This window comes from Apis dorsata, unplaced genomic scaffold, assembly GCF_000469605.1.
Source record: "Apis dorsata unplaced genomic scaffold, Apis dorsata 1.3 scaffold_88, whole genome shotgun sequence".
Taxonomy (NCBI): Eukaryota; Metazoa; Arthropoda; class Insecta; order Hymenoptera; family Apidae; genus Apis; species Apis dorsata.
Genome location: NW_006263386.1, coordinates 1,721,617 through 1,734,987, shown reverse-complemented (window position 1 = coordinate 1,734,987; position 13,371 = coordinate 1,721,617). Strand labels below are relative to the sequence as shown.

Below are 13,371 nucleotides of genomic sequence, written 5' to 3'. Positions count from 1 at the left end.
ATTATATATTTTATTATATAAAAAAAAGATTTATTTTTTTTTTAGGCAATGATGTCGCATCATAATCATGAATATATTCATAATGATCATGTTGAGTTAGATTTTAAAGAGCAACATAATATGAATTTTAAAGAACAACATAATATGAATATGTGGAAAGGATTAGTTGCAATGATGGGACTTGCATTATTTTTTTTTACCGAGAAAGCTTTAACAATGTTAGCAGAATGGAGAAAACTTCGGCAACGCCGTAATAAAGTAATTATTTCATTTAAATTAACATAAGAAATAAACATGAATAAAAATATAAATATATATATAAATTTTTGTAAAATATATTTATTTTTAAGTAAATGTAATATATATATTTTGAATTTTAGCTTCCACCACGTGTTCGAGTAATGAGAGAAACTGATGGACCAAATAGTAATGTTGTTGGAGAGAAACTTTGCAAACATAAATATTCATCATATCCATATTGTTATGGTGAAATTAGCACAGATATTCAAGGTATAATTAAAAATTTCATTGAAATTTAATAATTGATTTAAAGTTTTTAATTTTACTTTTTGAACGATATTAAAAGTATAAATAATCTATTATAAAAGGATATTTATTATTCAGATCATCATAATCGTCAACATAATAATCATGAAAGACCTCCTGTGATAGAAGAAGAAAAACCATTAACATCAAATTGTAATTCAGTTTCAAAAATTATGACAAATGATATAGAAAAAAAACCAAGTAAAGATTGGAGGTTAGACGATTCAATAGTAAATACTAAGAAAAATACAGATGGAGCAGATATACCATTAAATGAATCAGAAAGTTATACTGTTATTATACGTGAACACGAAACAAAACATCATGGTCATACCCATTCACATGGTACTGTCTATTCTGATTTAAGTAATATACTATTTTATTTGTAATATATTTTATAAATGAAATTTATTTAGGTCATGTTCATTCTGCACCTGAATCTATGTCGAGTGTTGCTTGGATGGTAGTAATGGGTGATGGTTTGCATAATTTTACTGATGGTATGGCAATAGGTGCAGCTTTTTCAGCAAATATAGCGGGTGGTTTCTCCACAGCAATAGCTGTATTTTGTCACGAATTACCTCATGAATTAGGTATATTATATTAAATATATTAAATATTTTGAATTTTTGAATAAATTTTGTTCCTGTTTTAATAGGAGATTTTGCGGTTTTATTAAAAGCCGGTATGAGCGCTAAACAAGCTGTTTTCTATAATCTGTTATCTTCTGTACTTTGTTTGTTTGGTATGATATTTGGTGTATTATTAGGAAGTACTCCTTCTATAAGTAATTGGATGTTTGCAGCTGCTTCAGGAATGTTTATATATATAGCTTTAGTAGACATGGTAAGTAGTGTATATATATATTTTTATTATTAATATATTTTTTTTATTTAATTATTTTATTTAATGTAATAAGATAATTATAATTGACTATTAAATATTTATATAGATTCCAGAATTATCTTCAAGTCACTCTGTAGAGCGTAGCTCTCAATGGCAATGTATTTTACAAGCATTAGGGCTATCATGTGGCCTTGGAATAATGTTAATTATAGCACTCTATGAACACGATCTTAAAAATATATTCAGTGATTAAATTTATAAAGACTGACAACTTTTTTGAATGGTAAGCTTGCAATATTTTCTATAGATCCATATTTACAGTCATCTATTAAGTCAATAAAATTTTGACTGTGCATTCTTACCGAAAATATTTACTGTTATAATAATAGAAACAAATTTACTTTTTTTTCTTTTCACATTTAGCATAAGATTTCTTGTTGATAACAACATTATCTGTTGTTAAAAACTTAAGAATGTACTATAATAAAATAAATGCTAAATGTTTTACAATACTAAGAGTATTCCGTGCACAAGAATAAATGAGTTAAACAATTTAAAGAAAGTTAGGTAATTCAAATGCAACGACAATATTTGAAGTATACTTATTAAAAATTATATTTGAGATATTGCGTTCTTTGAAAGTAATAAAAACAGTCAGATAATTCAGTAAAATTTGAATGTTCTATAATTTCTTTGGTAGGCTATTATAAAAATAGATAATTGTAGTCAATTTTTACTCGATAATGTTTGATATTTTATTATTAAAATCATATAAATTTGCAAAAATGCCATGCGATTTTTTTAAAGATTTTTTTTTTCTTATTTTTTAATTTATCAATAATTATGGTAATTAATGATTATAAAAAAATTAGAAATCTAATATTGAAACCATTAAACCATAAAATATTAATACTGAAACACATGTAACACCAATTAAATGCATGTAAGAAAAACTGAATAATTATTACTTTAATTGACAATTATTTTAATTAAAATATTTTTAATTAAATTTATCCAATTTTCTAGAAGATATAATTGTTTCGGTTTTATATTTAGATTAAATATGAATCACTATAAAAATGTATTACTTGTTATAACAGGATATTAATATATTCGTGGAATATTTTTGAAGGATCAATTCTAGAAGTCAAAAAAAAAGACAAAAATGTTGATTAAAGTTTATTTATTAAATTATAAATTGAAAGTTTAAATGAAATAAAATGGAAAGAAAGTCAAACCACTTTCTCCATTACACTACTGTTTTTATTTCTATCTTATTTCATTTAATACAAATTTAAACTGCTTATAATTTAATAAATAAACTTCAAATTTTTATGTACCAACTTTTATTTGTTGTTTGTTTCTTTAGAATCAGTTTTTCAAAAATGTTCTACGAATATATTAATACTCTAATATAAAAATTATATATTAATTAATTATAATCTGCATTACCTCTTTACTTGTCAGATATCTGGCATTTACATAATATGTATGTATTTTAGAGCTGTCAGTGTATTTGTACACAAGTTTAATTGTGATATATTTAATAATTGCATTCTTTATTTTGATACAACAATTTAAATAAATGATGCTTCAGATAAATATTTTATAATTGAGTCAGTGTTATATGTAATTCTGTCATAAATGTATTATTAAAGTTAACAAAGTGCTCTATACTTTATAATAATTTTAAGTTGAAATAGTTATATATTAATCAAATTATAAGATCAAAAACAAAAAATAATGGTATTAAGTTAATATCAAATATAGAAATATATCAATTGATTATAAATGCATTTTAATAAGTTTATAAAAATTTACAATTTTGTTTTTGAAATTTCTATGCTTATTTTTTTTCAAGTTGTTTCATTGTAATTATTCTGCATTTGCACAATGTTTTAAATATTATAAAAATATATATATATATAAGTTTGTGTTTCAGTAATTAACAAATTATCAAATAAGATAATTACGATATAACATATTTTAATTTTGTACAATTATAAATGCACTTGTGCACAAAATAATTTCATCAAATATATTGATGCAGATAAATAGAGGCGGTAAATCACTATTCATGATTGAATATATTAAAATTTTAAAAATACCACTTATACTGCCACAGTAATTATCAATCATTGAATTGGTGATTATTTACAATTATATGTACATATCTGCATGTCGTAAGATAATATATAATTAAAATATAAAAGCTAAATATTTTTAGCTGTACTTATGTAAAAAAAACTATTATTTATAATTGTAAAAATACTGAAATATCTTTGGTTCTCTAAAATTATCTTAACAAAATTTTTTTACTGTCATACAATTATTTTTATATATGCATTTATTGTGCTAATGACATGGAATATTCATTCTCAAAATACATATTTTGCACATTCTTTTGTTACTTAAAAAAATGTACTATAACACTTTGAATACCAGTTTAACAATCTTGTTCACATTAAATGAATTAATTAATTACATGGCATTCAATGTGTTAAACAATTAAATGATGTAAGTTTCTTATTTTGTTTGTATGTTAATGATTAATGCCATGATCAATGACAATGTATTTTTTTACAGAAAATGTAAAAATTGAAAAAAAGCGTTATATTCTTATAAGCAAAATACTTTTTTAAATTATATCTTATATTATTACTGATGTATTTAACTAAATAATTTGCGCTTTTTGTAAAAATTTAAATGCTAAGCATAAACATTAGTTTTTTGAAACATGTTTATATTATTATATATCCTGAAAGATTTTAGGATTTTTTTTTTTTTTTACATATAATATAATATAAAAATAGTAAAATGGTTTTTATTTGAAAAAAAAAAGATTTCTTATTGATTTCTTATTATTTCTTAAAATAAATTTGTTTTTCAATAATAAATTTTAGTAAATTTTATCAATAATTTATGTAATAATATTCCAACATGTACTATATACATAAATTAAATATAAAACAAACTTATTATCTTATTCTATATTTCATTTTAGAAAATATGGATTATATATATAAATTGGAGATTTCAGTATTTCTCTTTTAATTATAAAAATAGTAAATTTTGATTCTAATAATATGAATTAATAAATGTTTTATTATATTATAATACAATCTTATAATTATTACTTATTTTATGGCTAATGGATAATAATTTTATTAATTGAAGAGATAATTTAAAAAAATTATTTGAGAATATATTTTATTATATATTAAAATTAATTAGAGAATATGTTATAAAAAGTTTTCATTAAAAAAATTGTTTAGTACATATTAAATTATTGAATATTTTAGAATTATTATTTTACATTTTAAGTTTATTATTTTAGGATTAAGTTATTTAAATTTAAATTTTTTTTAAATTGTATTCCAGATATGTGCAATATTTATTTGTACATTAAGAATACAAAATATGTTGAAATTTTTATTTGAGCAATTTGTTTTTTATATTGAATTCAGTCTGTAAAATTTATGAATATTAAATATAAAAAGTAGTGGAAACATCAAATAGAATAATAATAGGAATAAAAGTAAAATTCAATCAATAATATAATAATTAATAATAATATTAAAAAATCTATTTTTTTGCTTTCAAAAAATTTTTTAATTTTTAAGAATAATAATTAATTTTTAAATTAAACTTCAAACTCTAAAACAATTTGATTAATTTTGTATAAATATTCTTTCTCGTTCAGTATAAGCACTTATCAAAACAATATAATTTATTACAATATTTGAAGTACTAACGATGAATAGTAGAAAATAATCTAAAATTTATATAATAAATTATAATTTATTAATTATAATTATAATTATAATTTATATAATAAATAAAATTTTTTAATAATAAAAGCTGTATAGAATGTCAATATATTCATAGAATACCTCATAGAAGATCGATTTTAGAGATGAAAACATAAAAGTTAATATATAAAAATAACAATTGATATTTATTTATTAAATGAAATAGCAATGTAATAATACCAACCATGTTTTCAATATCAACCATAATATAAATAATTTAAATTTAATAAATAGATACGGATGCGGATGTTTATGTGAAATAAAATTTTTATGAACACGAAAAAAGAAATGAAGCTTAAATTGAAATTTGTTTTATTTTTCAAATATTATATTTTAATTGATAAATATTTTTATCATTCATGTATATTTTGTAGATTTTTATATTATTTTGTATAACATCTGTGAACATCTGAAATCTTTTATATATCTTTCTATAATATAATAAGTGTAATAAATATAATAAATAAACCTCAATGAATTTTTGTGTTTGTCTTCATCTCTAGAATTAATTTTTTAGAAATATCTCGATATATTAAATAATAATATATTTTTTTAATTTTTTAAATTTCAATTTAAATCAATTTAAATCAATTAAAATTTAAATTCTTAGAAATAATTTAATATTACTTACTTAATTTATCCAGATTATTTTTTTTATTGAAAAATTTCATAAATTTGATTAAAAATGTACTTTAAACTCAGATAAATATATATGGAATATACTTAATATTTTAATTTTTATATTAATTATAATAATATTTAATTTATGTAAAAATATTAATATTAAAATTATTAATATTATTAAGTATTATAATTATTATTTTACTTCTACAATTTCAGAGAATATAATATAAATATATTAAACAATTTTTATAGTATTGAAATATATATGTACATTCAACGATTGTAAATTTTAATAAAAATAAAAATATATGAATTATTGTTATAGAAAATTAATTAAAATTGATTAACACGAAATAAAAATTTTTAATTTAATAATAATTTTGATATAATTTAACAAACCATAATATTTTCTGTTATGTAATATTAGTACATAAGTATTAAAAGAACAATAAGTTTTAATTAAATGATATTTAATTAATAAATTATAAATCATTGTATCATGAATCATTATGAAAATTATAAATTATTATATCATTATTATATCAATGAATTATAAAATAATTATTTTATAATAATAAATCATTAATACAATATTAAAAATTATAATATTCAAATACTTAATTTATGTAAAAATATTAATTTAAAATTTTAATCATCTTTGCTATTATTAATACAATTGTTTATCACAAAAATTACAATTATGAGTAAAGAGATGTCATCACAAATACAGTTCAATATATTTGTTTCAAATTTGTACAAAATATTCTCCTATTTACAATTAAATGATGTTTCAATATTTATGAATTGTAAAATGTTTTGAATCATATATAAAAAGACAGAATAAATTTAATATTCAATGCATTTTTTTGTAATTATTTTAACAAAATATTTTTAAAAATCAGAAAATATATTATTTATAATTTATTTTAGAATTAATATTTATTTAGATTATATTAATTTATAGTTTATAAATTAATTTCATTATAACAGTTAATATATTATAGATTAAATTTTCAAAAATAAAATTATATTTTTTCAAATATTTAAAAATCATTTATACGAAGTGATATAAATTAAAAAATAATTAAATAAAATATAATAAGATAAATATATATTTTTTAAATCTATTGTAAATTTCACTAAAAATAATTTGTGAATTATTTTATTTAAAATTTTTATTAAAACTATGTGATGTATCATATTCTTCTTATATTTGATAATGGTTAATATTTAAATAGTTAATTATATATTTAAATATTCTTATACTTAATAAGATTACAAATAATGAAGAAATAAATTCAATAAAAAATAATATATATAGTATATATTTAAGATTAATCATTTTATTATTTTTAAAATTGTGCAATGATCATGGAATATTTACAAATGAAGATGATATATCTTATTTTTTATCATATATATATATATATACAATATATAAGAAAAAAAATTTTTATATTTGTAAATTATATTTATAATATTTTACAATCTTTTGCTGTTATATAACAGCTGTTATATATGTATGAGTTAATATGATTCTTTTAATATTGAGGCACTTAACATATAATTAACAATATAAGTCAAATAAAATTTATAAATATTATTTAAATAGTAAGTTTTATACAAATATTAGAATAATTATATTATAACAAACAAGATAGTTTATCAAACAGAGACGAGATCATCTTTATCACTCATCTGAGCTGATAAACTAAACGCTGTATCTGTGCTAGCTTCACTATTTAAACTTTCATTAAATACTGGTTTCATATGTGCAGCATCACTCATCTCTCTCATTAATCCTGCCATGTCATCATCTGGATCAATTTCTTGAATTTCACCTACTACATCAATTTCTATAGACTGATTATCTATTGCTGATATTTCCTGTGTTTCAGGTTTTGATTCTTTAAACTAATAATTATAATAAAAATAGAATTAATATTGCATCATATTGTTTTATAAAATTTATAGAAAATGTATTTTTAAAATCTTACTTTCATAGTTTCCAATTTACATTCAGATGGTAAATTCATATGAAATACACAATTTGTATCAAAAATCACTGGTACTGGCTCATGACATTCTATATCTGCTCGAATTGCACCACATGCTTTAAACAAAACTTGATGTTGATCCTATTAAGATGATAAAATTTGTTCAATTTTTATTTATATGATATGATATTATTGAATAAATATATTACTTTAAGAATATGTTTGCGACAATGTTTTGCAGCAGGAAGGGTTTTTTCTCCACATTTTACTCCACCTTCTGTAAAAATACATTTTGATATACTTGGTATTTTTTGTGTAGGACCTACAGTTGCCTATAACAAAAATATATAATTTTTTAGTATTACTATATAATGTGTTATATGATATTATTTATTATATAAAATCATAAAATTTATATTTTACTTGTGCTCTACGTTCTAAAGATTTTCTATATAGTATAGCTTCAACTCCACTACGTCTATGATAACGATTTAAGGCTTTCAATTTTTCATAAATTTTTTTTTCTTTTGCAGTTTCTTTCGGTTGATCATATATACTACATAATGTTTCCTTTTCCTTTTTAAGTGCATGTAAATATTTTCTTCTTTTCTCTCTTAATATGTATTGTAATCTTCTAAATTGATCTATATAAAGTGATTGTAATCTAATTAGTTTTTCTCGTGCAATATAGATCACCTCCTCAGCAGTAAAAATTCCAGCATGCCTTAAAAAATTAATACTAATTATTCAATAGAAATTACTGTTTCATTTTTGCAAAAAGCAACTACAAAATAGATATAAGTAAAAATACAAATAATTGAAATTTCATTTTTAAAATTTGCTCAAGCCAAAGCAAGCTAGCTGATATTCTACAGAAAAAACAAATTAATAAAATTTTCATATACACATATATAATTGTAAGTATTCATACATAAGAATATTCTTACTTTAAAGGATCTTCTTGTGCACTGTATAAACTTTCATTATCACTATCATCAAGATAACTTCCTCTTAAAGTATCATTCACTGTTGTAGGTTCAACATCACTATCAGAGGAACTTGCATAATCCAAAATATCACGTCCACTTGCATTTACTTTATATGCATCAACTTCAGCTAAAAAAAAATTTTTTATATAAAGTTTTTACAAAAATTTTAATTTATTTATAAGAATAAAAGAATATTTAATCAACACTTACTAAAAGGATCTAATGCTTTGACTTTTCCTTCTTCATCTTCAGTATCTTCAGTACTTGAATCTGTTTTTTTAACATAGTGGCTTAAATTAAGTAAAAGCATTTCAAGTATCTGTAATAAAGAATATCTAGCTCTTGACTTTATACAAACTACTTAAATTTTTTAAGTTCAGTATAATATCTAAAATTCAATATAATATTTAAAAAAATTCTTATATATAATAAAAAAATATATAATGTATATAAAATTCATTAAATTTGGATTTAATATATATAAAATATCTTCTTTATAATTTCAATGTTAGATTTTAATATTTTTTAACATTATAATGTAATCTTGAATTTGATGAAGAATTCAAATAATTAACTGACAGAATAAATTATATTGAGAAATATCTACTTCATATTAGCATTTTGTAATTTTAATAATCTAAGTTATCTATTATTAATAATTTATCTATTATTAATAATTTATTATTATTAATATATTAATAATAAGTCATTATTAATAAATTAAAAAAAATAAAGAAATATTATTAATATATTAAATATATATGTGAGAAATGTCTAAAAAAATGTGAAACATAAAATACGAAAGAATTACAAGCTGCGATTATAATATCGTAGTAGTCTAACGAATGAATATATATCGAATACAAAATAATATCGAGAAATTAACAGAGTATCTCATCAATAAATATAAATTCTATATAAATATATGAATAATATATAAAATCCTATTATACTTTCAATTATTATAGTTATTTACGAAATAAAAACTCTGATATTATATTTTCAATATATTTTCAAATATTCAAAAAATTATATATCAAATAAATAAAAATTATGAAATATTAATTTTTCATAATATTCTGAAAAATATCAAAAAATTACATTTTGTAAATTACTTTTTTAATAAAATTAAAAGTTACAATGTATATAATTATTTTATAATTTTAAATTTAGCGCGATAACTTACATTGGAAATCAAAATTATTCTATTAATATTATTAATTTAAAATAATTTCCAATTTAAACAATATATTTTGATTATAAAAATTATAATATATATATAAAATATTATATATATCTAAATTTATAATCATTTTTTTTAAAATAAAATTTTAATACAATGTGTATTTGTAACAAGTGGTAAATCGCCATTTTGTACGTGAGATGTTGAATGAAGTTTCATTGATGTATGTACGGATTTCGAACGAATGAAACGGACATGTGATTAGTTTTTGTGAAAATTATAATAAAACGAGAAAAGCGGGACTTAAGAAAGCCGCGAAATATAATTTTTTTAGAGACTTACTGTGATTTCTTATATCAAATCTTCAAAGAGGAAGGCAGTGCCAATCCAATCACGCTTATCACCATCAATGTATTTCTGATTATTTCAAGAGTAAAAAAGATTATGTTGTGAAACGTAAAATATTAACAATTGTGCAAGTCTGAAGTTATATCTGAATAAATACTAAATATTCGAAAGACAACACTGGATCCTTCGATAGGATCAAGATAACGGAACGCTACTACAGGGGTAATATTGGTTGCGTGCACATACTACTAGCTCAACGATTGCGTCACTTCCGGGAGTTGAAAGCTCAAAACTTCTAATTGATAAACTACGTGATTCATACCTATCATAGACTGAAAAAGTTCAGGTAGGTTATGACGTTGGTCATAAAATATTAGCCAAGTTGGTTTTACGTTATGCACGCGTGTTTATTAAAATAAACCAATGTAACGTGCTTGCCATAAAAAATTAATATTTATTTCGAATTAAACAGTACTAGTTTGTTACATGTTTATTGTGTCAGAAAAATTGCAACTTCTTGTGCAACATAATGACAAGTAATATTTTTTAATTTTTTCATATGAAATGGGGTAAATTATAATAGTATATAAAGTTGTTACATAGATATAAATACCTCAACTATAAAATATAGAATTTTTATTTTATTATTATAATTGAAATTATTAAATTATATAGTGAATTAATATTGAAATAATAATATAATTTTTTATATAACCAACCTCATGGCCTGCCAAAAGTTCATAAATCAGTGTACAATAACATAAAAATGCATGCGGAAAATATTTCTGTATAGTAATTTATATGGTATTAATTAATTATCCTGGATATTTAATATATATCGCGTTTTAAATTATAATGAAATTACGATCGACTTTAAATTTGTTAAAATCTTATTGAGATTAAGAAAATCTTGACTTTACGTAAAAAGCGGTTTTTATAACAAATTATCAAAAATAGGTTCATTATTGTAATGCACTTTGAAAAATTGATATTATTAATTTATTATGGTTATTATACGGAAAAAAACTTATTTTGTAAAATATTAAACAAATAAAACGTCCATAAAATAATTTTAACGGTATTACAAAATTTCGTATTAACCTATAAATTACGACAATCTAATGTCATAAACATATATATAAAAGTACTGAAGAATTTCTGAAGTTGGTTTTTCATCTACTGCATAATTCTAAAGCAGTGCCGTGAAGTTGGATACGTATCAATCAATTTAAAAAAAGAAGATACTATTTCCGGAATTCAAAATGGAACTTTTGCATAAAATGCAAAATACATAAAATAAACAAAAAGTAATTTATAGAAGAGACAATTAAATATTTATGAAGTAAAGTAGCAACATTATAAAATTATTTATTTAATAATTAATATGTGAATGTTTTACTGTGAAAAGTTCTATGGGTATGAATTTGGAGGGGAGTTTCCGGTTAGCGTAGTGACGTGAAGTTCTCAACGTGTTGCTGTTGTGCATGCCTTGTGTGCTCGCCGCCACCATCGCGACCGCCGTGAAGTGCGCATCATTAGTACCGTGTTGTGTGTACATATAAATGGCGGCTGACGAAAAATGGTACTTTACGAAAGAACAGCTTACAAACACGCCGAGCAGAAGATGCGGCATCGACGCGGATAAGGAACTAAGCTACCGGCAGCAGGCAGCGAATTTCATTCAGGATATGGGACAGCGGCTTGTGGTGTATCCTTTTAAAAGTGCATGTTTAGTTGCGTGTTTCTCAACCTCCCTTACCCCCTATCCCCATAATCATTTTCTGTTCATTTTTCTCCTATTCATTTAAATTATTTTAAATGAATAATTATGTGATTATATTCTCTTCATACTGATTTTTTAATATTTCATATTTCGAGAGGAACATAAAATTTATAACGTGTTGTAAACATGAGTGACGTGCAAAAGAAGAGGTCACGCGTCATGATTACGATTCTCCATATTGAACTTCTTATTGTTAGCTTTAATATACAATGAATTTCGGAATTTTTGTGCTATTCAATATTTTTATATTGATCATAAAATAATGTGAATGAATTAAAATGACCACCATGAATTTTTTGATGAAGAAGGAGAACAAAGAATAGGGTCATGAAAAGAGCATTGTTTGTTAAGCTAAATTTGACAGTATTACCAACCAAAGCTGCAATCTCTACTTATATTTTTTATGCAAGTATATTTTATTTTTTATATCTTTTTTTATATCTTAATTTTTATATATATATATATATATATATATATATANATAAACATATAAATAATATTTTAAAGTAAAATATTTAATATATTGGATTATTATTTAATTATAAAATTTATATTATTTTTTATATTAAACTTGTTCTAATTAGACTATGTAAATATATAATATTTTTTATTTCAGAAGTATATTATAAAATATTTTTACAAATATAATATGTAGAAACTTTTATATTTTCTATAATATTTTTATGTTTCAGATATATATTTGAAAGTTATAAATGTCTTAATTATCTTTCCAGTTGTGAGAACTTCAACATAGTCTTCAATTTTATTTTAAATTAAAAATTTATAAATATGAGAGATTAATGAAATATTAATTTTAAAAGTAATTATATTAATAAACTATTTTTATATTGTACATAATATTTATATTATATAAAGTACATAATATATAGTGTAATATTTATTTTTGTATTCTAAGTTTTTTTGTATTATAACTTAGTTTGAATTCTTAATTGATATATTCTTCTTTTAATAGAATAATAAATATTATAAGATATGAAAATTAATAATATAATAAAAAGCATAAATGAAGATCATGATAAATAAAGTATCAAATCAAATTTCGAAATTGATGTTTTAAAATTGTGATTTTCTTATTAAGTTTTTCATATTAATGTAATAAGCAAATTAAATAAAATTTTTTACATATAATCTATTGTAGCCTCTATTTTTTAATCTTACCATTTAATTTAATTATTTAAAAGGAAATAATTAAATTGTTGCATGTTCTAATCATGTTTATTGT

The 13,371-nt window shown here is 20.6% G+C and overlaps 3 protein-coding genes across 11 annotated transcripts in view; 2 read left to right on the top strand and 1 right to left on the bottom strand.

Annotated features, from left to right (window-relative positions):
- LOC102680205 (zinc transporter foi-like) overlaps positions 1–1,925 on the top strand; it is a 7,328-nt gene extending 5,403 nt beyond the window's left edge. The window contains exons 6-12 of one of the 2 annotated variants that reach the window (XM_006611502.2): positions 46–258; positions 381–513; positions 625–891; positions 963–1,139; positions 1,205–1,392; positions 1,499–1,675; positions 1,816–1,925. In XM_006611502.2, coding sequence (XP_006611565.1) covers positions 46–258; positions 381–513; positions 625–891; positions 963–1,139; positions 1,205–1,392; positions 1,499–1,645 — 1,125 coding nt within the window. In that variant the 3' untranslated portion in view covers positions 1,646–1,675; positions 1,816–1,925. Of the gene's footprint in view, positions 1–45; positions 259–380; positions 514–624; positions 892–962; positions 1,140–1,204; positions 1,393–1,498; positions 1,676–1,815 lie in introns of those variants that run through there. The other variant, XM_006611501.2, reaches the window with a different exon arrangement.
- Positions 1,926–7,413: 5,488 nt separating this feature from the next.
- Positions 7,414–10,618, bottom strand: LOC102679650 (KAT8 regulatory NSL complex subunit 2). Of its 6 annotated transcripts, none has more exons than XM_006611494.2 (8): positions 10,340–10,477; positions 9,293–9,435; positions 9,025–9,195; positions 8,773–8,941; positions 8,249–8,564; positions 8,035–8,157; positions 7,826–7,966; positions 7,414–7,742 (listed from the first exon to the last, which is right to left on the bottom strand). In XM_006611494.2, exons 3-8 carry the CDS (start codon positions 9,122–9,124, stop codon positions 7,494–7,496), a joined length of 1,098 nt encoding a protein of 365 aa, XP_006611557.1. In that variant the 5' UTR covers positions 9,125–9,195; positions 9,293–9,435; positions 10,340–10,477; the 3' UTR covers positions 7,414–7,493. The 6 variants fall into 6 exon arrangements, with proteins under 6 accessions (XP_006611557.1, XP_006611560.1, XP_006611558.1 ...); XM_006611497.2 differs by having other exon boundaries at positions 8,249–8,549; XM_006611495.2 differs by having other exon boundaries at positions 9,025–9,129.
- LOC102678753 (cyclin-T2-like) overlaps positions 10,557–13,371 on the top strand; it is a 19,869-nt gene continuing 17,054 nt past the window's right edge. For 2 of the 3 annotated variants that reach the window (XM_006611485.2, XM_031508537.1), the window contains exon 1: positions 11,173–12,053. In XM_006611485.2, coding sequence (XP_006611548.1) covers positions 11,908–12,053 — 146 coding nt within the window. In that variant the 5' untranslated portion in view covers positions 11,173–11,907. Of the gene's footprint in view, positions 10,692–11,172; positions 12,054–13,371 lie in introns of those variants that run through there. The other variant, XM_031508536.1, reaches the window with a different exon arrangement.

What these genes read in the sequence shown, in the direction of transcription:
- LOC102679650 (XM_006611496.2), bottom strand. Translation starts at nt 9,124, where the DNA reads ATGCTTTTACTTAATTTAAGCCACTATGTTAAAAAAACAGATTCAAGT. An exon ending in GTCGCAAACATATTCTTAAA is followed by an intron (nt 7,967 to 8,034) that starts GTAATATATTTA and finishes TCATCTTAATAG; the next exon opens with GATCAACATCAAGTTTTGTT. An exon ending in GTAAATTGGAAACTATGAAA is followed by an intron (nt 7,743 to 7,825) that starts GTAAGATTTTAA and finishes TATAATTATTAG; the next exon opens with TTTAAAGAATCAAAACCTGA.